Consider the following 23,017-nt stretch of genomic DNA (forward strand, 5'->3'; position numbering starts at 1 on the left):
GATGGGTCTCTTGAATGAAGTAGATGTCCGCATTTTGATTTTTAAGGAATGATAATATTTTTTTCTTCTTAATAGGATGATTTAAACCATTGACGTTCATAGAATAAATTTTTATATCCATCTATTTATAATTAAAATTTTAAGCAATATTCTATGATAATAAACATGATTAGATCTTAGCACAATTAATGTATATTGATCCCCATTCCCTCCCTTTATTTTCCCACCCCACCCTGCCACTATCAATGTTTGACTTGGAACACACATTGGACATGCAAAACCTATATACCCTGCCCCAGGCAACTAATCATTCAAAAATTATTTTAAAAATTAAGTTCTAATTCAATATATTCTATGTTTCTTTACCCACCCTATTATTCATTTTCCCTTCATTAATGATCCCATTATATATTATAATTCATATCAATTATAATTGAATAAATCATATAATATTTTGAAATCATTAAATATAACTATTATATTAATCCTTCAATAATACAATATTTGTATACAGTTCTAATTCATATATATTAAATATTCATATAAATAATTAAATATATTTGTTGTTATTAATTCAGAATTAAAATAAAATCATTATTAAACCATTTTTTTTTTAAATATCATCATTCATAGTAATATAAATAGATAATATATAAAATATATCTTTAAGATTCTATACTTAATGTCTATATTATAGTGATTTCCTACTTAGTTAATCAATTTTTCCCCTCAATTAATATTAGCAGTAATAAATATAGAAACAATAATTCTATAAATAAATTGATGTCTATTATTAATATAATATATATAATAATATCCAGTATATTAATAATAGCTTAATTAAAATTTATCAATGTTTTAAAATTGGATGGAATAAAATTTATAAATAATTTAATTCATAACATCCAAAATATTTTAAAAATTGTTAAATCAAAGATTTTCAAACATTTTTAAAAATAATTCATTTTGTTAATAATCATTGTTGTCTTCTTTCTTTTTAACCATTTTTTTATATCTTGCATTTTTATCTCTTATCTTCAGATGAATCTTCTCTTTTATTTTTCAGTTTTCCAGGATCTTGAAAATCATTGTCTTTTTCTTCTTTTATCCATCTTCTTATTTTTTATGTTATCTTGTATTTTCTCTTTCTTCTTTAGTTGAAAATTGTCTTTTAATCAGTTTTTTATGTTAACATTGGTTCATCTTGTGTCAAAAATTCTTTTAGTTTTGCTGGGTCTTGAAAATAAATGGATTTATTCCCAGTGGATACTCTCATTGTAGATGGATAATATAGTCCATATATGTAGCCTTTTTCTTTTAGTTGCTGTCTGAATGTAAGAAATTGTTTCCTTATATTTGCAGTGTATTTGGCGAAATCTGGAACCAAGATTAATTTAGATCCTTTATAATTTAGGTTTTTATTTGCTTTTGCAACTTTCAATATTTCCAAGGCTTGTTGGTATCTTAATACTTTGAAGATTAAAGGTCTAGGAGCAGTCTGGTTTGCTGATTTTCTTGTGGGGATTCTGTGGGCACGTTCTATTTCTAACGGCCATTTAGAATTTAGTTGAAGCAGTTTAGGTAAAAGATTTTCCAGAAACTGTACAGGGTCTCCCCCTTCAAGATTTTCAGCCATACCTAGTATTCTAATGTTCTTTCTTTTCCCTCGGTTCTCCATATCTATCAGTTGATTTTTTAAAGCAGTTACATCTTTTTTTTCTTCTTCACACTTTTGTGTGAAAGTTTCCAACTGCCCTATTTTTTCTTCTATTACAGATATTCTCTGCCTGTCAGTTTGAAATTCCTGTTTCAGACTAAGCAGTTCTTCCTTGACCTCTGAAAGTTTGCAGGCGTTATCTGTCAACATAAGTTTAATTTTAAATAGTTCAGCCATGATATCCGATGTTTCAGTTAATTCCTCAGCTTCCAGTGGGATCGGCACACTCGACGGTGACACGGGGGTGATCTTTGACCTCTTCGCCGATGTACACGGCTTTTCAGGCTTCCCCTGTCTCGTCGCAGCCATTTCCTTAGTTATATTTTATTATTTTTAGCTCAGGTGAGCAAAGTAAAACAGTTAGTTTTCTCGAGTTTGTTGCCTGGGTGTGAGGAGCGATGCGGTTAAGCTGCCATGTTGTGCGCGCTCCAAGCCACGCCCCCATAAAATCGTCATTCTAATAACGTCATAATAATAAAATATTATAACATTAAAGACGTTGTTTGGATGACTAACTCGCGCCTAAAACCCAGTTCTTTAAAGGACGTCTCAAAATTGGACGTCTAAACAGTGCTCAGTGTCACTGAGCGCGATTCTACAAAGGACGCCTATCTTGGATGCCCAAACCATGCCTAACTTTAGACATGCTTTGCAGAATCAGGGTCCAAATGTCCAAAAATGTTCCCTAAGGAAGAAGATTTCCAGCATAAGAATTTGATAGTTTTTTGAAGATGAAAGTAATGATTTTTTTCTTTAAGTAGAAAAAAAAATCATTACGTAAGATAATAAATAACCAATGGAGTAAAATTCAGGGCAATAGCTATTTTCAAAGAGTATTATTATTATTAATCATTTGCATATCACCACCAGGCATACAGTGACATATACTCCCAATTTCCTGAAGCTTACAAATTTCATATCAAGTTGAGAGATAGAGAAAACATAGGCAAAAAACAACGAAGCTTCGAGTTATAATAGTGAGGCCATTATTTGCAAAAACTAAATCAGGTGGGTTATAGGTAGGTACGTTCAATGCCGATTATCCAGCAGAGTTTGAACCAAAAAAAAAAAAAGGCTGTTTCAGAAGTAGGGTGGGGTATCACCAGGGCTGGCCTATTATGTGGACTAAGCGCCTGTACCGACATGGCAATTGGCATGCACATCAAGGCCAACATGCATACAAGGTCCTCTCCTCCAAATTTCCTGTTTTGGAAGTGGTGGGGCCTAGTGAGCTTTCAGCATACAAGAACAATTAAGCCCACATGCCAGCTGTCAGGTCTTCCATAAGCATGTTGGCTGCCATATCACTGTTGCCCTGGAAGGAGTAAGGAAGGGAAGGAATGTCACTGAACACCTTAAAAGCAAGGAGGGGGGAGAGAAGGGAGCTATGAGACACATGGAAGGGAGTGGGGAGGGAAGGAGAGAGATGCTGGATACCACATGTTTGGGTAAATAATAGAGGCAGTACTGGGGTGGTGGGTGCTCTAGGCATACCTTCAGCCTTACACCACCTCTCAATTAACTTAAGTCTCTAGCTTGCAGTCACTCCTCCTGAAGGTTTTGATAATTAAACTCAACAATAATAATAATAACTTTATTTTTATATACCGCCATACCACAAACAGTTCTAAGCGGTTTACAAGGGAAGAGACTGTATACAGACAGCGACATTACAGCGAACTTTCAAATTTGCATTGGCTTGTTAAGCTTAGTCAGGTTTATCTGGAAGTGTATTGAAAATACATCAGGTTGAGGTGGGGTCAGAGAAATTTGTCAAAGAGAGGTTTTTATTGACTTTCTAAACGTTTGGTACAAGAGTGCGTTTGAGATGAAGTTGGTTAAACATTTGTTCCATTTGCCTGCTTGGAATGATAGTGTTCTGTCGAGGTGTCTCTTGTAGGTGCAGCCATTCAGGGATGGAAAAGCGAACAGGTAGGTACTGCGTATATTAGTTGTGCCTGGGAATTCGAATTGGTGAGACAGGTAGGTTGGGGATGAACTTGTCATGGTTTTGAAGTAAAGGTAAGCAAATTTAAAAATGACCCTTGCTTTCACAGGCAGCCAGTGTAGTTTTCTGTACTATGGGCTTACATGGTCTAATTTCTTGAGGCCATAAATGAGACGGTCTGCAGCATTTTGGACGACTCTCAGTCGTTTGATGGTTTTTTTGAGAAATCCCAAGTATATAATGTTGCAGTAGTCTAAGGTGCTTAAGATCAGGGATTGAACCAGCAGTCGAAAGGAAAAGAAATCGAAGTATTGTTTAATGGTACGAAGTTTCCATAGAGTAAGAAAGCATTTTTTGACTTGAGCATTAGTGTGATCTTCAAACGTCAGGCTTCAGTCCAGGATGATGCCAAGGATTTTGGTTGTGGGATTAATTGGGTAGTCTAATCCGTTTAGTCTCAAAGAGGCGTTCACGATCTTGTCATTGGGACTTGCCAAGAAAATCATGATTGTAACACAAAATTAAAACGGTAGATCAGGCATGGTCCCTACTGAAAAATACTATCACAGAAGCACAAAATCTCTACATTCCGCAGATATCCAAAGGACGGAAAAATAAAAGCAAAGGAGAACCAGCATGGCTTACTAATGAGGTGAAGGATGCCGTAAGAGATAAGAAAGAACTCCTTTTTTTTTTTTATCTCCCCCCAACCCCAAGAAAGAACTCCTTTAAAAAATGGAAACGCGAAAGAACAACCAAAGCTTGGAACAGCGACAAAGACGATCAGAAGAAATGTCACAAGGCGGTGAGGGATGCCAAAAAGGTCTATGAGGAGAAAATAGCGCAGGAGACCAAAAACTTCAAGCCCTTTTTTAGATACATTAAAGGGAAAATACCTGCAAAAGAGGCAATGGGTCCGCTGGACGACCCAGGAAGAAAAGGGTACATCAAAGAAGACAAACAAATTGCAGACAGATTGAACTCCTTCTTTGTGTCTGTCTTTACAAAGGAAGACATTACATCAATACCTGAAGCAGTGAAAGTGTTCAAGGGAGAAATAGAGGACAGACTCACCACAGTAGAAGTGGATTTGGACTGGATATACTATCAGATTGACAAACTTAAAAGTGACAAATCCCCTGGACCGGTTGGAATTCACTCGAGAGTATTAAAGGAACTGAAGGTAGAAATCGGAGAACTACTGCAAAACCTTGCTAACCTGTCAATTAGAACCGGACCGATACTGGACGACTGGAAGATAGAAAATGTCACCCCAATTTACAAAAAAGGATCAAGAGGAGAACTTGGCAACTGCAGACCAGTGAGTCTTATGTCTGTCCCTGGAAAGATGGTCGAAGCACTGATCAAAGATAGCATAAAAGGAATCGACAAGATTGAGCAGGATAAAAAGTTATTTACGATGTCAAATGTGACCAGGACAAGTGATCATGGACTGAAGTTGAGGGGGGACAAGCCCAGGACAAATGCCAGGAAGTTCTGCTTCACGCAGCGAGTGGTGGACACCTGGAACGCTCTCCCGGTGGAGGTTGCTGCGGAACCCACCGTTCTAGGATTTAAGGGCAAGTTAGATGCACATCTCCTCAAAAGATGCATAGAAGGATACGAGTGACTAAGTTTTCGCCAGGTTACACCTGGCTGGGCCTCCGCATGAACGGATTGCTGAACTTGATAGACCTAAGGTCTGATCCGGAGATGGCAGTTCTTATGTTCATAAAATAATGCAGATTAAAATGTGCACTGATGGATCTTTGAGTTTGTGTGGACACTAGGACCTACTATTTTGCTTAGACTCTACCTGCATTTTGCTGCCCTGAGCAACCACCTTATTTTGACTAATGGTTGGGGCTGATTATGGGGAGTAGGGAAGGAGAGAGGTGCTAGACTCCACAGAGGGAAGAAAAGAGATGCAGGACATGGGAGGAGTGAGGGGGGGAGAAGGGGGGGGAGAAGGAAAGAGATGCTACATACCACAGAAGGAAGGAGAGAGATGCTGAACACCAAGGGGAAGAGGTAGGAAAAGGGAGATGCTGAATTATAGGGGTGGAAGTCATTAGGGAGATGCTGGTCGTGATTGTGGGAGGAAGAGGTTTGCCTAGCCAGTTTTGGTATAATCTAACTGTTTAAATCTGCAGCAAGAACTGAACCTCTGTCTCACTAATAAACAATATAAGATAAATAAAGCTAGAGAAAAATCTAAATACACAAGTTTGATTAACCTTGACTGAAAACTTACATGCAGTTTTATTTTACAACTAGTGTTTTAAGCCCGTTACATTTGTTACAGTAACAGGTGCTAGAATAGCCCCAACCTATGCCCTGACCCTGACCCCACCCGTGCCCCATCTCTACCATGCCCAGACCCTGCCTCCCACTGATCCCAGTCCCACAACCTCACCTGTCACCATTTCCTTAGTCCTCTGTACCCTTTTGGCCCTCATCGATCCTCTACTGCATTTATCACCCTTTCAGTCCCAGCTCCATTCCTATCTATCCTTCCTCCCATTAACTCCAAGGCCATTCTTCCTGTCCCAATATTCCACCCCCACCCAGCTTCTCTTATTTTTTTACCAATTTCTCTGTCGTCTCTTCCCTGCCCCTTCCCACAGTAGTGCAACTGTCACCCTCCCCATTCCAACATGTGTGCCACTTTAACCCTCTTCATCCAACTGCACCCCAACACCAGAGCCTGCACCAATTCAAACCCACCCCCAATGGTATCAGACCACTCTCTCTAGCTCCTGACTCCCCCACCTACCTCCTCCCTGTTTTTGGTTGCTTGAGTTACTGTAAAAATAGTTTTAGTCTCCCTTCCAACCTCAATCTCCCACCCTAACATATTCATTCGAAACCTAGAATTTCTTGAGTTATTTTTCAACTGCCACAGCAGTCGGAAGCTGAAACGCCCTTGTCTTTGTTATTTTTCTTTATTATCTTGTTCAAAAATGGAGAGCTGCTAGGCGCAGCTTCAGAAACTTCTGCCTCTCCGACGAATAGTTCCGGTTCATGATTACAACTACTCTCTCCGCCAATACCAGAGGTGTGGGCGTGACTTTACTGGATGGACATCCGAGCCATCACGGCGGGGTTTTCCCTGACCGATGATGAGTCTCTGGTTTCAAGGAGCAATTCTATTAGCAGCTGCACATTCAACGGTGGGCTCCACCCTGACCAATGACAGCTCTGATTGCTTGATCTTGCAGGCAGCTGTGGATGTTCAAACACCAACCGTTACTGCCCTTGATGCGGCAGCCAGACCGGAGGAGCAGAAACCCCCCTCTCCCCTCCCCCCACTCCACACACAAGCACACATGTTCGCACCCCCTACAGCCCATACCACATCAATCCCAGCGGTTAACGGTGTACTGCGCATGTGGAGGCACAAAGCACGGACGCACGGAGTTTGAAGTGCGCATGCGCGCTAAGGGTTTTATTATAGCGGATGAGGTCTAATTTTGCCTTATACACTAAAATATAAACCCATCCACATATAAACTGAGATACCATCCCCTCACCCCCTTTTCAGGGGAAAAATGCTGTCAAACATAAATTGAAGGATAATATTCTACTATTCCTCCCTTTACCTTCTCTGAGGTGCCCTATCACCCTTCCTCCCAGTAGTCCTCCCTCTCCACCGTTGTCACAACCGCCCCCCCCCCCCCGAACCAGCAGACTTTTGCTGCCAGTCAGTGAGTGCCTATGCCCCTACTGGACTGTAGCTAGTGCCCCCTCCCAAGTGACAATAACCCCCTCCAGGCCTACCATGATTTCCTGGTGGTCTAATACTGTGGTGGGGGCAAGAGCGATTCCTATTAGCTCCTGCCCATTCTTTCTCCACAGTAGAAATGGCTGCCAAGACTTCTAGCAGCAGTCTTGTGAGGCTGCTCCTCATGAGACTGCCACTGGAAGTCTCGGCAAACATTTCTACTGCGGAGAAAGAATGGGCAGGAGCGAATTGGAATTAGTCCTTCCCCAAAGTGCTGCTAAACCACCAGGAAATCACGGTAGGCCTGGGGGATGGTTAATCTTGCTTAGGAGGGAGGGAACACTAGCTCCAGTCAGATGAAGGTGTGGGTGGGGGCACGGGCTGACTGCGGCAGCAAGTCTGCTGGTTGAGGGGGAGAGGGGGCTTGCAGCAGTGGTGATGGGGGAGGACTCGAATATAAACCAAGAACCCCACTTGAGGGCCATTTTTTTTGGTCCCAAAATCTCAGTTTATTTTTGAGTATATACTGTAATTGCAGGCTTTGTTGATTTTTCAGTATCATTGTAATGACAGAGCAAACACAAATGAAAGCAAAGGAATCGTTTTATAATATTTTAAAGTATGTAACTTAATAAACATGTCAGCTATACTTAAATAAATGCTTTATATAGGCAATGCTCAAAACTAGATTTGAATTTTGTCATTCATTTTAACTAATAATTTATTGCCAGACTTTTCTCCTAGCATTTTCATGATAGGAAGCTCCAAAAAGCACATATGATATACCTTGAGAAGGTTTCCTCAGGCAGATATTTACTCTGATTCATCTCATTCTGATCTTCTGACATGGATATGCATGTCTCCTCTCCATCCCGCAATCTTTTAATATTCTGGCATGAAATCAAGTATGGAGAGAAGGAGAGCTCTTGAATACGAGACAGAACTATGTCCTCAGTTGACTGGGAAATAAGAACCCTGAGGATGGCTAGAATACCAGAAATCCAAAGCTGAACTGTGGTCACTGAAGTCTGAGGAAAAAATACAAACACCTTGTGTTAGTGACAAAAATAACTGGGATGGTTAGCCATTCAGATGCATACTTTTTAACTGTTATGCCGGTTAAATAGATCCTACAATCTTTAACAAAATTAATGTTTGCTCTTAAGGTTAAAAAAAATGCAAAGAATTAGTGGCCTTGCTTCCATTTCTACCTTCAGATTGGTCATGAACCTCATCTATGTGAAATGATGTTAAATACCATTTTATAGGAACAATAAAAATAGCTTGAGAGGGAGCCCTAAAGCGAGCTCTTCCTAACATTAAAAAGATATGCAGATCAACACAAACACAACAGCTTTGCCCTCCCCCCCAACTACTTGTACTTGTAACTATGCATTTGTAACTATGACCTAATTATCCCCCTCTTTTACTAAGGTGCGCTAGCTGATTTAGCGCGCGCTAAATGCTAATACATCCATAATGGGCGCGTTAGCATTTAGTATGTGCTAAACTGGCTAGTGTGCCTTAGTAAAAGGACCCCTATATTAATAGTTGTACTGATCAGCCTGTATTAGCAACCCTAATGTATGTCCATGTTAAATTGTCCATTGTAACTTCCTAGGTAAATGACCCAACCTCTTGTAAGGCAGAACAGAAAACCCGATTAACACAATTTAACATGATTACAACAGGAGGATAAACAGCATTAACTGCATCAGGAAACCAGGAGGAAAACAACCAAAAGGGGAAAAACAGTGTTTTACAGTGCCAAATATGCTTTCACATTAAAAAAAATAAGAACACTGTACAATAACAAAATATAAGCAGATCACTTTGGTTTACTGATAACTTACCATTGCATTGGGTGTCACAAACATACTCCTCAGAAGCATGTCTACAGGCCGGAGAGATGATGGAGCTAATATTTCAAATAAAGTATTTAACACCCCCAGAGCTTCATGAGAATCTATCTGCATCTGCATGGACAAGAAAAAAAAATATAATGACAAAATCTTCTTCATCCTTGAAGCAAAATATAAAAACTAAAGCCTATCATAACAAGATGCCTATGTGGGAAGTTTAAAGTAGGCTTTAACCTTTTCCTATCGTGTGTCCCGTATGACGGGACATTCCAAAAATGTCATTGCCATCATATGTCCCATACTAATAAAGAGCCAGGAACACAAAATATTTGAATTTACAGACTTATGACTTATTTACATTATGTTTACAATAGCCGTAAATAATAACGGTTAATAATACAAAACTTTGCTAAAATAATTACAATTGGAACCAACATAACATAAAATGTATTACGATAGGAAAAGGTTAAAAGATGCCTGTATGAAGGCAACACAAGTATTTAGGTGGCTTTGTAAAATAAGATATCCTAAAACTGTCTCTATAACATGCAAATTGTGACACACAGATTTACACCTGTTCCAAAAATACGAGGGGTCGCTGAAAATTCTCACCCAACCAACAAAGTTGAGTAGTCTCCAGCAAGGGCTATACACTTAATCCAGTGATTTTCCACTTTTATCATTCTGTATTTTTCTGATGGAGTGAAAAAAGTGGAAAATCAATGGACTAAGCGTATAGCTCTTGATGGAGACTGCCCCAACTTTTCAGTGACCCTCTTGGAATTAACGTATTTATTCTACGCATGTAATTTATTTTTAAAAAATGCACACATTGCAACCCCACCCTAGTTCTGCCCAAACTACCCTCTTGGCAATGCCTATACTAGTGCTGCCCAATTCAGGAAAAAAATTTTGATTCGATTCAGCCTACTGAATTGGTTTTTCGATTCGATTCAATTTTCCTGCCCAATTGGGTGTTTTTTTCAAACATCCTGGTGGGTTTATTTTATAGCCTCTTCACCCCCTTTCCTTCTCCTAACCATACTGGCGCTGTGGTATAAACAAAATAAACAAACAAAAAAGACTTTTCCTCTCTCTGTTAAATCCTAGCTCACGTTTGCGGTCTAACACCAGCTCTGGCAGGATACACGTTTCAAATCTGACATATTGTAATCACAAAATGGAAAATAAAATTAGTTTTTCTACCTTTTGTTGTCTGGTCATTATGCAAATCTTGTTGGTCTCAGGTTCTGGTTGTCTTATGATAACTTGCTTGCCAGGGTCTCCTTCTTTCTTCTTTGTCCGTTATAACCATCCATCTGCCATCTCTGTCCTCCCCTTCCGTTTCCCTTCCCTCCCCAGGAGGTTTGGTATCTTTCTTTTTTTTCATCTCCATCCAAAGATCCACCTTTTCTTAACTACCCTTTCATCCAGCATCTCTCTCTCCTTCCCCACCACCCCAGGGTCTACCATCTCTCCCTTTCTTTTCCCAACTACCCTCCTATCCAGTATCTCTATCCCCCCTCCACACCATTCCTTGTGTCCAACTTCTCTCGCTTTCTGTTCCTTCCCTCCCTAAATCCCATGGTCCATAATCTCTCTTCCTCTCCTCTATTTTCAGACCCATTATTTCTTCCCCCCCAAAGTCCGGCATATGCACGTCTCTTTGAACCCCCTCTACCCTCCCTCCGTGTACTTCTACACCAGGGCCCCCTCCCCTGGTCTGTCCCCCCCCTTGAAGGCCTACACCTTCCCCTGAAGGCTTCCCCCCCCTTGAAGGCCTACATCCCCCCCGAAGGCCTGCCTGCCTGTCCCCCCCTGAAGGCATGCATCTCCCCAAAGGCCTGTACCCTCTGAAGGCCTGCATCCCCCCTGAAGGCCTGCCTGCCTGTCCCCCCCTTTGAAGACCTGCATCCCCCTGAAGGCCTGCCTGCCTGCCTGTCTGTCCCCCCCTTTGAAGGCCTGCATCCCCCCCAAAGACCTGACTGCTTGTCCCCCCGAAGGCCTGAATCCCACACCGAAGGCCTGCCTGCCTGTTCCCCCTTTGAAGGCCTGCATCCCCCACCGAAGGCCTGCCTGCCTGTTCCCCCCTTTGAAGGCCTGCATCCCCCCTGAAGGCCTGCATCTCCCCAGAAAGCCTGCCTGCCTATGTCCTCTGAAGGCCTGTATCCCCCTCCCCCGGAAGGCTGCACCGCCCCCCCGGAAGGCCGCCCCACCGCCCCCTCCGAAGGACTACACCCCCTCCGGAAGGCCTGCGTGTTCCCCCTAGCCTCCCAGAATCAATCTTCCTAACTTCAGCAGCCTGCAATAAGATCGCTGTAATCTTTGCAAGCTGCTGTACGGCTTCGGAGCGTTTTCTCTCTGCCGTAGTCCCGCCCCTTCTCTGATGTAAGAGAAGGGGCGGGACCGCGGCAGAGAGAAGACTGATTCCGGGAGGCCAGTGGGGAAGACGGACAGGACAGCAGCGGGTAAGCCACTTCCCGACTGACCCACCCCACTCACCCTCTAAAGCAGGAGCGGCAGGCCAGCAAAGGGCAGCGCTGCCACTCCTGCATTAGAGGGCAAGTGGGGAGGGTCAGTCAACGAATCGGGAGGCCAATTTTTTGTCGGGGTAAATCGATTCGAATTGATTCACCCGAAATGAATCGGTGAATCGATTTGAATCATGAATCGGGCAGCACTAGCCTATACACAGCCCGTATAAGTCTGTGTTCAACCTTTTGGCACATTTAAAGAAAAGTATTATAAAATATAACTCAGTGGGGACAATTTCTGTACTAACAAGCAGACTTCTAAAACTATCCAGGAGTTTATATACACAAAAGCATAAAGTGGGATATCACAGTGCATACCTTTGTACAATATATATATATGGAACTGTGAATAGGCAGAGTTCAGGCAGGATCAACACCTTATGAGCATATGTTATAAAATACACGTATACGCTTTCCTTCTTCCTGGTACATACACATATTTATTTATTTAAAACATTTCTAACCCGCTTAAACTTAAACTGTTTACAAAATACAAATATAATTATCATATAACAAACAAAACATACAAATAAACAAAACAAACTCATCTAAAATGTTTGGACAAGTTCCTGAAGGAAAAATCCATAGTCTATTATTTGAGAAAGACATGGGGGAAGCCACTGCTTGCCCTGTATTGGTAGCATGGAATATTGCTACACCTTGGGTTTTGGCCAGGCACTAGTGACCTGGATTGGCCACTGTGAGAATGGGCTACTGGGCTTTATGGACCAGTAAGGCTATTCTTATGTTCTTAGGGGGTACTTGGCTTGAAGAAGTTGAAAAACACTGATGTAGAGCTTTGCAGGTGATTCAAAATGCAGCAGCACATTTGATATGCAGTGGGAGCAGATTTGAATATGTTATACCCCGATGTGGAATTGGACCCTCAGACCCCCGTCAGAGCTGCCCGATGTCAGGGAAGGGGGATATGCAGTCAGTCCCGATCCTGGATGAAACCACCATGGGAACCACTCAGTCTGTGCTCAAGCCTGTTGCAGAAAAACCTGGGCCGTGAATGCTCCCAAGGCTATGGACCCTGATCTCTGAGAACTATTGATGCAGACTGGCCACACAGGAATCATGCAAGGCACATGCCTGTGGGCTACAGACCTCAGCCTTGAGAGTCTGTATCTTTTCGCAGCCAGAGATGCTCCGGGCTGACCAGGATCCTCTGCAGCACTGAAAGCCTCCGACCGGAAAATAAAAACCTGAAAATAATAAAAAATTAAACTCGAGCAGGGCAGACAGGCTCCCTATTCCTCACTTGTAGAGAGTAAGACTAAGTAGGCAGAGCTCATCCCAGAGTGATGGTAGGTGAATCATGAAAACAAAACAGTGGATTCTCTACAACCCTCATGGCTGTTGCAGAAGAATTAGACTTATTCACTTAATTTCAACTGTATAAAGCTGGCATTGATATCACTAATGCCTTCATGCTCCATCTGATAGGGCAAGGTTAAGTTATAGTACCAGTTTAGAACTGTCAGGTTACTCTTGTTTGTCAACAAAATACTTTTAAAGATTCCCACAAATAGGAGGTCTGAGAAAAAAAATCATAATCACAGAATGAGAGAAGAAATTTTAAAAAGAAAATTTACCACTGTTGAAAACCTAATTACAAGTTTAGAAATGAATTTGGTTAACTGAGAACCAGCTGACTGCAAATCAACATGGTAACTATTCTAGTCTTCCAAGAAATAAGACTTCAGAATCACTCGAGTTAATAGATATAACACAAGTTGTTACTCTTCACCAATAAATTGAGACAAAATTCTAAGGCTCTATAGGTAGTTTACCTGCTGTCTTGCTAGCATGGGAAGAATTATATCTGCTATTTGTCTGGACAGCCGTTTCCATTTATCTTCATTCTCTTTGTGACACTGCTGCAGTACCAAGATGAACATTTCCAGCACCTATATGAAAAAAAAAGATGACAGGTGCTGGACTAAACTGCAAATTTTATTTGAACACTAAACATAAATTCCTCAAATACTGTCTGATTCCCATTAGTCCATATTGGTGTATGTATAAGGCTAGGGCCAGAGAGTAAGACATTTTTAGGGCTAATCTCTACCTACAAATACTGCCCTTTTTTAGCACTCTGCAGGTACTCAACTCCATGATCTGTCTTAAACATGCCTGAATTCCCAAGTGATGCATTTCACTGTCATGGCGTTTTCTGTGTATTAGTAGTTTTATCTAAAGAAGTTCTTACTTATGTTACCTTCAAATCTCTTCACGGTCTCCTTCCCCCCCTCTTTCCTCTATCTTGGCTCTCGAGTACCCATTCCACCAGATCCACTCAGAAATTCAAACTATCCTTCCCTTCTCTAAATGGCATTTCCCATTGTCACAACCCCAGTCTTAAGGCTAAGCTTGTGCCAGATAAATCTCCTCAAAACCCAGGCCTTACCCTTAAAAGGGCTGATCAGTGCAACAGGTTCTACTCAGACAAACAAGGAGGTTCTGAGTTCAAGTTGAACCAACATGATCCTGAACCCTGGGGAGGGGAGGAATACAGGGACAACAGCCAGGAGCAACAGGAGGTGCCTTGCAAAAAGGGACAGCCTAGGAGGCAGGCTCCTAGCTCAGAGAATTCACAGCTGTTGAGCCCAATTAAGGCTAATCAGAAAGCTCAGCAGAACCAACAGATTGTCCCTCCCACTTGCAGGTTAGGGCATGTTCAGCTCAGGGCTTTAGAGGCTCAGCTCAGGAGAAACAGGTCAGTCTACCCTGGGTCAGCCCAGGAAGGAGGCTCGAGGGACTGGGCTCCTGAAACCCCACCAAATCAGGACATTGAAATGGCAGATGTTACTACTGTCCCTGAGGCAAACCAGCCAGCCAGCCAGGATGCCATAGAGCTGATGGATACCTCCATGGAACCTGAAGAAATCCACATGGAAGAGAGTTAAGTGGAATGTCTTGACTGTTTGGGATTTAAATTTTTGGTTTTTCTTGGGGCTGTCTGAAAGCACAAGTGGGAGCAGTGCTAGGCTCACTGCTGCAGCTGTGCCTTATTTTGGGGACAGTGAAGAAAGTTTTTGGTGCATTTTTTACTTTTGCCTTTTTCTATTTTGAGAGGACTTTGTGGCTGTCCGTGTGAAAGGGGTAGTAGTGGGGAGAATCCACGTAAGATCCTCAGGGTGGGATTGTGGGGCCAATTCTTTGGCAATCTTTAAATAAAGTGGATTCAGCTACTCCCCTCCCCCACCAACTACCTATTAAGTTGGCTGGGGTAGGCCTGCTAAAAACCAGGCCTAGGCAGCACGTTCTGAGAGTGTTTAAAACACGGCAAATGCCGTGTAAAGGCTGGGTAATTCCTGTAGCCTTAGTTTGCCCTTGTGACTGTGGGACTGACAGGGCAAGGCTACACTAGAACCATTTGAACTTACCTGCAAGAAAGGGGTGGGCTGTATTTTTTTTACAAGTCCCAATTTTCTGTTTATATTTGATTTTTGAGTTCAAAACTTGAACTGTGGCACTTTTGCTATTTGGAGAACTGTGATAAGCAATAAAGTTGGACACCAGTTCTTTTGGAAAAGCTTTATTGTTCCTGACATTTTTTTTTTATTATTATATTCATAAGAACCAGCAGGACCTTCAACTTCCTTTGAAGGCACGACAAGTTCGGTATTTTCTGAGTCCTGGTCGGTGGCCATTTGCAAAACCCGGCACCGGCAGGCTCACACCATACAGGAAAACTTGGAACATCCCTCCTCTTCAGGATCACCGAGCTGTGGAACAGCTTTACTGCCCATCTTCGGAGTTCAACCTCCCTCCAACACTTCAGAAAACATCTGAAAACCTGGCTCTTCTCCAAAATGTAACTTCCCCCTCCCTTCCCCCCCTCTCTCCTGTTTACCAAGCTCTCCTTCCTTCCATTGGAGTTCCTTTCTTTGTTTTTAATTCCTGTAAACCGTGTCAAGCTCCACTTCTGTGGAGATGACGCGGTATATAATCTTAAGGTTTAGTTTATCAATAAGTTTATTCATGTCTGGCAACTTATATCCAGAACCAAAAAATATATTTTCCCACCATAAGAAAAGCAAGATACTTTCAAATCACTTAACCCTCCATTGATTCAGGTACAACTTAGATTGTAAGCCCTTGAATATTTTTACATGGCAGGTCCAATACTCTGAAAGACACTTCCTTTGGAATTACAAAAAATGAGCAACACTCATTTTGAAAAAACCTTAAGGTCTTTTTATTTAATAAAAAATTTTAATAGTCCACCGGGAAAGTTAGTTACTGATAGTTTATTGTTATTGGAGATGTCAGTGAACCTTCAGGTTGATATGGAAAATCTTTGCATAGTAGGTGATTTTAATGCACCAATTAAGAAAGGTTGGGAAGAGGACGGTAGGATAGATTGTGATCTGATTTGGATTTTAGAGGTATGTGCTTTCATCCAGGTAGTACAAGCAATGACTCACATGGCCAGTCATACACTAGATTTGGCATTTATATCTGTAAGAATGTTAGGAAGATTAATAGTGCCCCAAAAGGTACAACCTTTGATTTTGAAGGATCACTCATTAGTTAGATTTACTCTATAGGTGCTAGAAATTCAGAATAAAAAAAAGATATAGACTGTACAGAGGTGTTAATATGTCCAAAATTTAACATTGATGTTTTTAGAGACAAATTTATTTCAAAAAATTTATCCAGATATCTTAACCCAAACCTTGCCCCTCCTCCTAGATAAATTCTCCCCCAAACCGCCACTTAAATAATCTCTTCCTCCCCAAAACACCAACCAAGTATTCAGATCCCTGAAATGTAACGTAATCCTATTTGTACTCTAACTGTAATCTATTTGTTATATCACACAGTAACGTACAGTCAATTTAATATCCAATTTGCAAGTTCTTCCGGAATTAATCCAGCTACCTCTACTCCCTTGTAACTTAAAAAAAAACCAAAACTGTTGTAACTTAACTGGAAATGTCTAGTTAGCTCTTTTGTAATCCGCCTTAAACTGCAAGGTATAGGCGGAATAGAAGTTCCTAATGTAATGTAATGTAAATGTATCTTCATATGACTGATGCCTGGTTTGGACTTTTAAAGAAGAGATTGGATGATATTGCCCCTTTACGAATGGTCAATGTAGCTTTAAGTAATAAAACCTGTCCTTGGAAAATAGAGAATATACAGGAGTTGAGACGAGAAGGAAGTATGAACGACTGTGGAGTAAAACAAACGATGTGGATGATTATGACAATTATTTCTTTCGATTGATTGAATATCGGGCTTATTGTGAATTGGAAAGAGATAGATATTATCGTGAGAGGATTAAGCTTGCAGTAAACAGACCAAGGGAGTTATTTGAGACGGCAAACTTTTTTGATGGAGGTTAATACCATCAATGATGATGCTGCAAGTTCAGATGTCGATGAATATTTACATTTCCTTTTAGAGAAGGTTGCTAAATTACAAGAAAATTTTATTAGTATTCAGGATAGGGAGGTACCTGTTGTTGAGGATGTGATGGTTAAATGGGAGAAATTTGAGGTAGTATATGAACAGGAAGTTTTTAGAATTTTGAAATCGCTGAAACCAATGAGATCACTTGATGATCTGTGTTCCCTTGCAGTAGTGCAGGGTCTGGGACACAAGGTTGCCTCACCTATCTCTATGATTGTGAACAAATGTTTGAATACAGGTGTAGTACCTCCCTTATTGAAAATTGCCACAGTGAAACCAACATAAAAAAAGTGCAGATGGATGAGACAGTTTTGAATAATTATAGACCTATAGCAGTAGTGCCTTTTATGGGGAAGGTAATAGAAAAAATAGTGCTAAAACCAGAAAAAATAGTGCTTAAATAATTGGAAGTCTTTGTGGAGAATGAAAAGCTACTTGATAACTATCAATATAGATTCTGGGCCAGCCATAATGTTGAGTCATTGCTTGTAGCTACTGTGGACGAAATAAGAAGAGACATAAATGTAAAATACTCTGAACTGTCTCCCTAGATATATCTTCTGCATTTGAAACAGTGGATAGTACTATTCTGTTGGGCAAATTGAGGGCAATGGGAATAAGTGGAAATGGTTTGTATCCTATTTCCAGAAGCGCTCATTTAGAGTGCGTTGGTAAGGGAGTTCCACAGGGCTCTGCACTCTCAGCATTGATGTCTAATCTTTATATGGTGTCATTAGGGAAAGTATTTCAAAATTTGCATGTGAGTTATCATTTCTATATAGACGATATTCGATTCTTTTCCCGATGGATGATTGGGAAACTGAGCTACAGCCTAAATTATCTATGTGTCTACAAGCTGTTGATACGTTGATTATGAATCATAGGTTGGCGTTAAATCTTAGTAAAACTGATAAGATGTTGATTGGAAAGGAGAAGGATGTTAGGTGGCCATAATATGTTGAAATCGATGATGTGAAAATCTTGATACATAAGCAATTTCAAGTACTGGGGAGTTGGTTAGACTCTACTTTAAGTATGAAAGAGCAGGTATTATCTTTAGTCAAGTCTGCTTTCTTCTAGATGTGTGTGCTCAGTAGATTTAAACCAATGTTATCAAATTATGATTTTTGGATTGTAGTTCAAACAATTATCATTCAGAGATTAGATTACTGTAATGCACTGTATCTAAGGATGGTATCGGTAAGACATAAGGCTGTGCACGCTGCAGATTTGATCATGCATCACTATTGTTGAAACAACTTCATTGGCTACAAGTAAAGTTCTTCTGTTGATTTTCAAAATAATACATTATGAGATCCCCTGGTATCGGACTCATGTGCTGAAAGTGTATCAACAATGTAAACCCTTAAAGTCGGAGGGGATATTAAAATTGGCTAGTGAAGGGCTACTAAATGTACATTATGCAAAAATGAAAGCTTCAATAATTTCAGTGGCAGGGGTGCTTTTATGGAATAATTTGACTGGACCACTTAAGCTGCTTTCAGACATTCAGAAATTCAAAAAGGGTATTGAAGACAACTTTATTTATAGAGGCTTTTTCTTGAAATTTTTAATTCATGTTAGTAATCCTGGAGAACTTTTTGATGAATGTAAATTATTTTATTGTTGTACTGTTATTTATGATTGTGCATGTAGTTTATGAACTTTTTATGTAAGCGGGGTATAAGTTTTTAAATAAATAATAATGGAGTTTTATTTATTGCATGTAAGTCAGATTGTATTAAGAACATAAGAAGTTGCCTCCGCTGAAGCAGACCAGAGGTCCATCTTGCCCAGCGGTCCGCTCCCGCGGCGGCCCATCAGGCCTATTGCCTGAGCAGTGATCCCTGACTATTTCTATAACTACCTCTACTCCTATCTGTACCCCTCAATCCCTTTGTCCTCTAGGAACCTATCCAAACCTTCTTTGAAGCCCTGTAACGTGCTCCTGCCTATCACAGCCTCCGGAAGCGTGTTCCATGTATCCACCACCCTCTGGATAAAAAAGAACTTCCTAGCGTTTGTTCTAAACCTGTCTCCTTTCATTTTCTCCGAGTGCCCCCTTGTACTTGTGGTTCCTCATAATTTGAAAAATCTGTCCCTGTCTACTTTTTCTATGCCCTTCAGGATCTTGAAGGTTTCTATCATGTCTCCTCTAAGTCTCCGCTTCTCCAGGGAGAACAGCCCCAACGTTTTCAGTCTGTCAGTATATGAGAGGTTTTCCATACCCTTTACTAGCTTAGTTGCTCTTCTCTGTACTCCCTCAAGTACTGCCATGTCCCTCTTGAGGTGCAGCGACCAGTATTGGACACAGTACTCCAGATGCGGGTGCACCACTGCATGATACAGTGGCAGGATGACTTATACTTGGTCACCAGATTGTGTATATTTTGAATTTTTTTATTATGACTTTTTTGTTTTGTTTTATTGCAATCTTTTGTCCTACGACTTCATTGTGTATGTTATTGTTATCCTCCCAGAACTATAGATACAGTGGGTTAAAAATTTTAATATACCTTACTATAACTCAGCTTGAGCTACTACTAAAAAATGCTTGAGCAACATTCAAAATCTCTTCCCTTCCTTCAGTTGAAAGGGACTTCCTTTATTTCTTTCAGGGTTCCAGTGGCTGACATCAGAAACCATATTACTAACATAAATACAAAGGGAGCATGAGAACGAGGATAGCCATATTCTATACCAAGACAGAATTTCAGTTCTGGGGAGGAAATGTTGTAGGGTAAAAAGCTAACCCAAGAAGAAAGTTCATGATTAAATCTGTCTAATATTTTCAAAAAATATTACATTTCACCTTCTTAAAATCTGAAATTAGAAAACTTAAACATAAACCACATAATTGAGGCTCTCATCATAAGAGCAGAACAGTAGGAATAATCCATTGCAATTTCCAAAACAGGATAGCTCACTATATCTCAGAGAAACCTTTCATATTCAATTCAGTTTGTATTCAGACACTAGAAAGAAGATTATTGAGGGTAAGAACCTAAACTTTCCTTCTAGTGTGACAGACACTCCACTCCTGAACTTGTGGGACATATCAAAGCAGTTCCCCAAGTTTAGAGTGGGACAGATAAGCCTGCTGTTAGAACTGAAGATCCAAATGCAGAGTCATTTTTGGCCGCCACTTCCACCCTATAAAACTTTGTGAACATATGGCGAGAAGACCAAGTGGCAGCTCTACAGAATTCATCTGGGGACACTGCCAATGATTCTGCCCATGAGAAAGCTACTCTTCTAGTAAAATGCACCTTTATGGCTATAGGCGGACATTTTCCACTTCTGACATAGGCTGAAGAAATAGCCATATGGATCCATCTTGAAATGGTTGCCTTCCAGGCTGGTTGACCTTTACAGGCAGCCCCAGCCAATATGAATAGATGAGTCAACAACTGAAATTTGTTCATAACCTCTAGATACCGCAGTAAGAGTCTGCGCACATCTAACAATTTCAACATCAGATCACTCTTTCTCAATCCTGAAGGAATTAAGGCAGATAAGCGGACTTCTTTTGATGTGAAAGCTGGAAACCACTTTCGGGAAAAAAGATGGGACTGTGTGTAAGGCTGTGCCTGAATTCGAAATTCTGAGAAATGTATCTCTACAGTACAAATCCTGAAGTTCCGGCATTTGTCGTACAGAGGTAATTGCTACCAAAAATATTGATGGTGAGATCTATCAGGGAAGCATGCTCCAGAGATTTGTAGGGCGCTCCCGCCAGTGCCTGGAGGACTGGATTAAGATTCCATGTTGGAAAAGACTGTTGCATCAGAAGATGGAGGCATAACATGCCCTTCAAAAACCTTCTTCAGAGACTCAATGAGAAGATCCATCAGAGCAGCACACTTGAATAGCCTGCGAACAGAGAGGTCCTTGCTCTGGTCCACAGCAGAACTCAGACTCTGATCCACTTTGCTCAGTGTTGCATTGGCTCTGACCAAGGCTTCTCCCTGGGAGAGAGGATGTGTCCAGATCTTCATCTTCAGGGACCCCATCCAACCAGCTGTTGGTGTCCAGGGGAGACATGGGCCTCTTTGGAGAAGCAGATGCTGTAAAATGGGGAGGCTGCGCAGGTGGTCACTCTCTAGCTGACCCAGAAGGTGCCTCAGCGCCACCAACAAAGGCTTGCCAGAGCAAGTTCACAAAGTCAGACATAAAGGGCATAGAGGAGCAAGAAACCCTTCAAGAGGAAGGTCAGCATGTTTTCTTTTTGCTTTGGGGGCATCAGAAGCTTTCTTAGGCACTGGCACAGCATCATGGAACCCAAATAGATTAAAACCATCCCCTATTAATCCCAACAGTCATTTGGAAGAATTAATAAAGTGGTCAGAGGCTGAACCCGAGGCTCCTACCTCTCCAGCTGCTGCAACCTCTCTTCTCCAACAAAAGCTTTATGCATTAATAAAACGAAAGCAGGAAAAAACTCCTGTAGGCTCAAAAGAAGCTGAAATCAAAGGCAGAAGCACAGACAATTCAACTTGGGAAGAAATTACTAGGACCACATCAAAAATGGTGGCAGCTCCCGCTAAAACCTGCTCTGCAACAGAAGGAGAAAATTCCCCAGAACATGCCAACCACTAGCAGGAACATCACACTGAGAAAGCTCTGAGATTTCCCCACTGGCCAAAATCAGTGTCTCACACCTCCACACACACTGACATATTAGCTCCTTCACTGGGCTGAGAAAGAAACAGCTCAATCAACCACTACCACACTGATGGAGGGAACAATACAATGAAACTACATAAGAGAACAAAAAAAAAAAAAAATACAATCACACCAAAAAAGCTGAAACAGTCTCACAGAAAGAGAATTTAAACAGTAGACAGAAGCGTACCATACACTAGCTCAGTGGTTCCCAACCCTGTCCCTGTCATTAGGGCTATCCCGAAAACCCAAATGGCCTGGTGGTCCTCTAGGATAACCTTTTTGTTTGTTACAGAAATGTTTAGCTTGGGCAATCAAGGTTCCCTTTTTGTGAGAAAGGGTTTGAGGCATTCAAAAGCCATCCCTTAAAGGCCAAGAAAAAAAAAGAGTGCTTGGAAAAAAGGGGAGGATGATCCTAAAACAGCCACGCTCCTTAAGACTAAGCCTCATTCGCTAGCTCCTTACTTTATTTTTTTTTAACTACAGAAAACCCAAAACAAACCACTTTCCTAAAAGTCTTAAGAAGCTAAAAGTACCTGTTATCTGATCTAACACCTACAGGAGACTCAGAAATACTAAATACTAAGTTCAGTACTTCTTATTCTCTACCTGCTAGCAGGAGAGCATAACCCAAGCATCTAGAATTGTCTAGGGGGACAAAAAGCATGAAAAACTTTACAAAAGTTTCTAAATTTCATATCCAGCTCTTCAGTTTGACTAGTTTGCTCATGATATTTGGCTTTAATACTGAACTTAGTTTTTCAGCTAGAATCAGGCACCTATATGCTTTACCTGATGGTACTGGATAAGCCTGAGCAGCATGGACACAACCACTTCCTTCTGTGTTTCAAGTTCTTTGCCAGCATCAGCTTTGTTTGTACCTCTTAATACAAAAAGATCATGAACTATAGGCTGCAGAGCTGGTATAGCTAAAACAGAAAAAAAGCATTATTTTATATTTGAAGACAAGTATTTTTCAAATACATCCACCATTAAAAATCAAACTCCTTATTCTTTTTATCTTAAACTTATTATAGGTAGCTGTCAGTATTTTTTCGTTTTCTGCTATATACAGTACCATCATAAATAGCAATCTTGTTAAGAGGAATGGTTGCAGTATGAACAGAAAGGCATTTCACA

At 40.9% G+C, this 23,017-nt stretch overlaps 1 protein-coding gene across 6 annotated transcripts in view; it reads right to left on the reverse strand.

The window, feature by feature from the left end:
- Positions 1–23,017, reverse strand: part of HTT (huntingtin) — an 831,912-nt gene that overhangs the window by 308,731 nt on the left and 500,164 nt on the right. For all 6 annotated transcript variants that reach the window (XM_033950363.1, XM_033950354.1, XM_033950401.1 and 3 more), the window contains 4 exons: positions 22,670–22,806; positions 13,582–13,698; positions 9,243–9,365; positions 8,176–8,417 (listed from right to left, as the gene is read on the reverse strand). In XM_033950363.1, the coding sequence (XP_033806254.1) occupies positions 8,176–8,417; positions 9,243–9,365; positions 13,582–13,698; positions 22,670–22,806 (619 nt within the window). The remainder of the gene's footprint in view (positions 1–8,175; positions 8,418–9,242; positions 9,366–13,581; positions 13,699–22,669; positions 22,807–23,017) is intronic.

Source organism: Geotrypetes seraphini, chromosome 1 (genome assembly GCF_902459505.1).
Source record: "Geotrypetes seraphini chromosome 1, aGeoSer1.1, whole genome shotgun sequence".
In the NCBI taxonomy this organism is placed as follows: domain Eukaryota; kingdom Metazoa; phylum Chordata; class Amphibia; order Gymnophiona; family Dermophiidae; genus Geotrypetes; species Geotrypetes seraphini.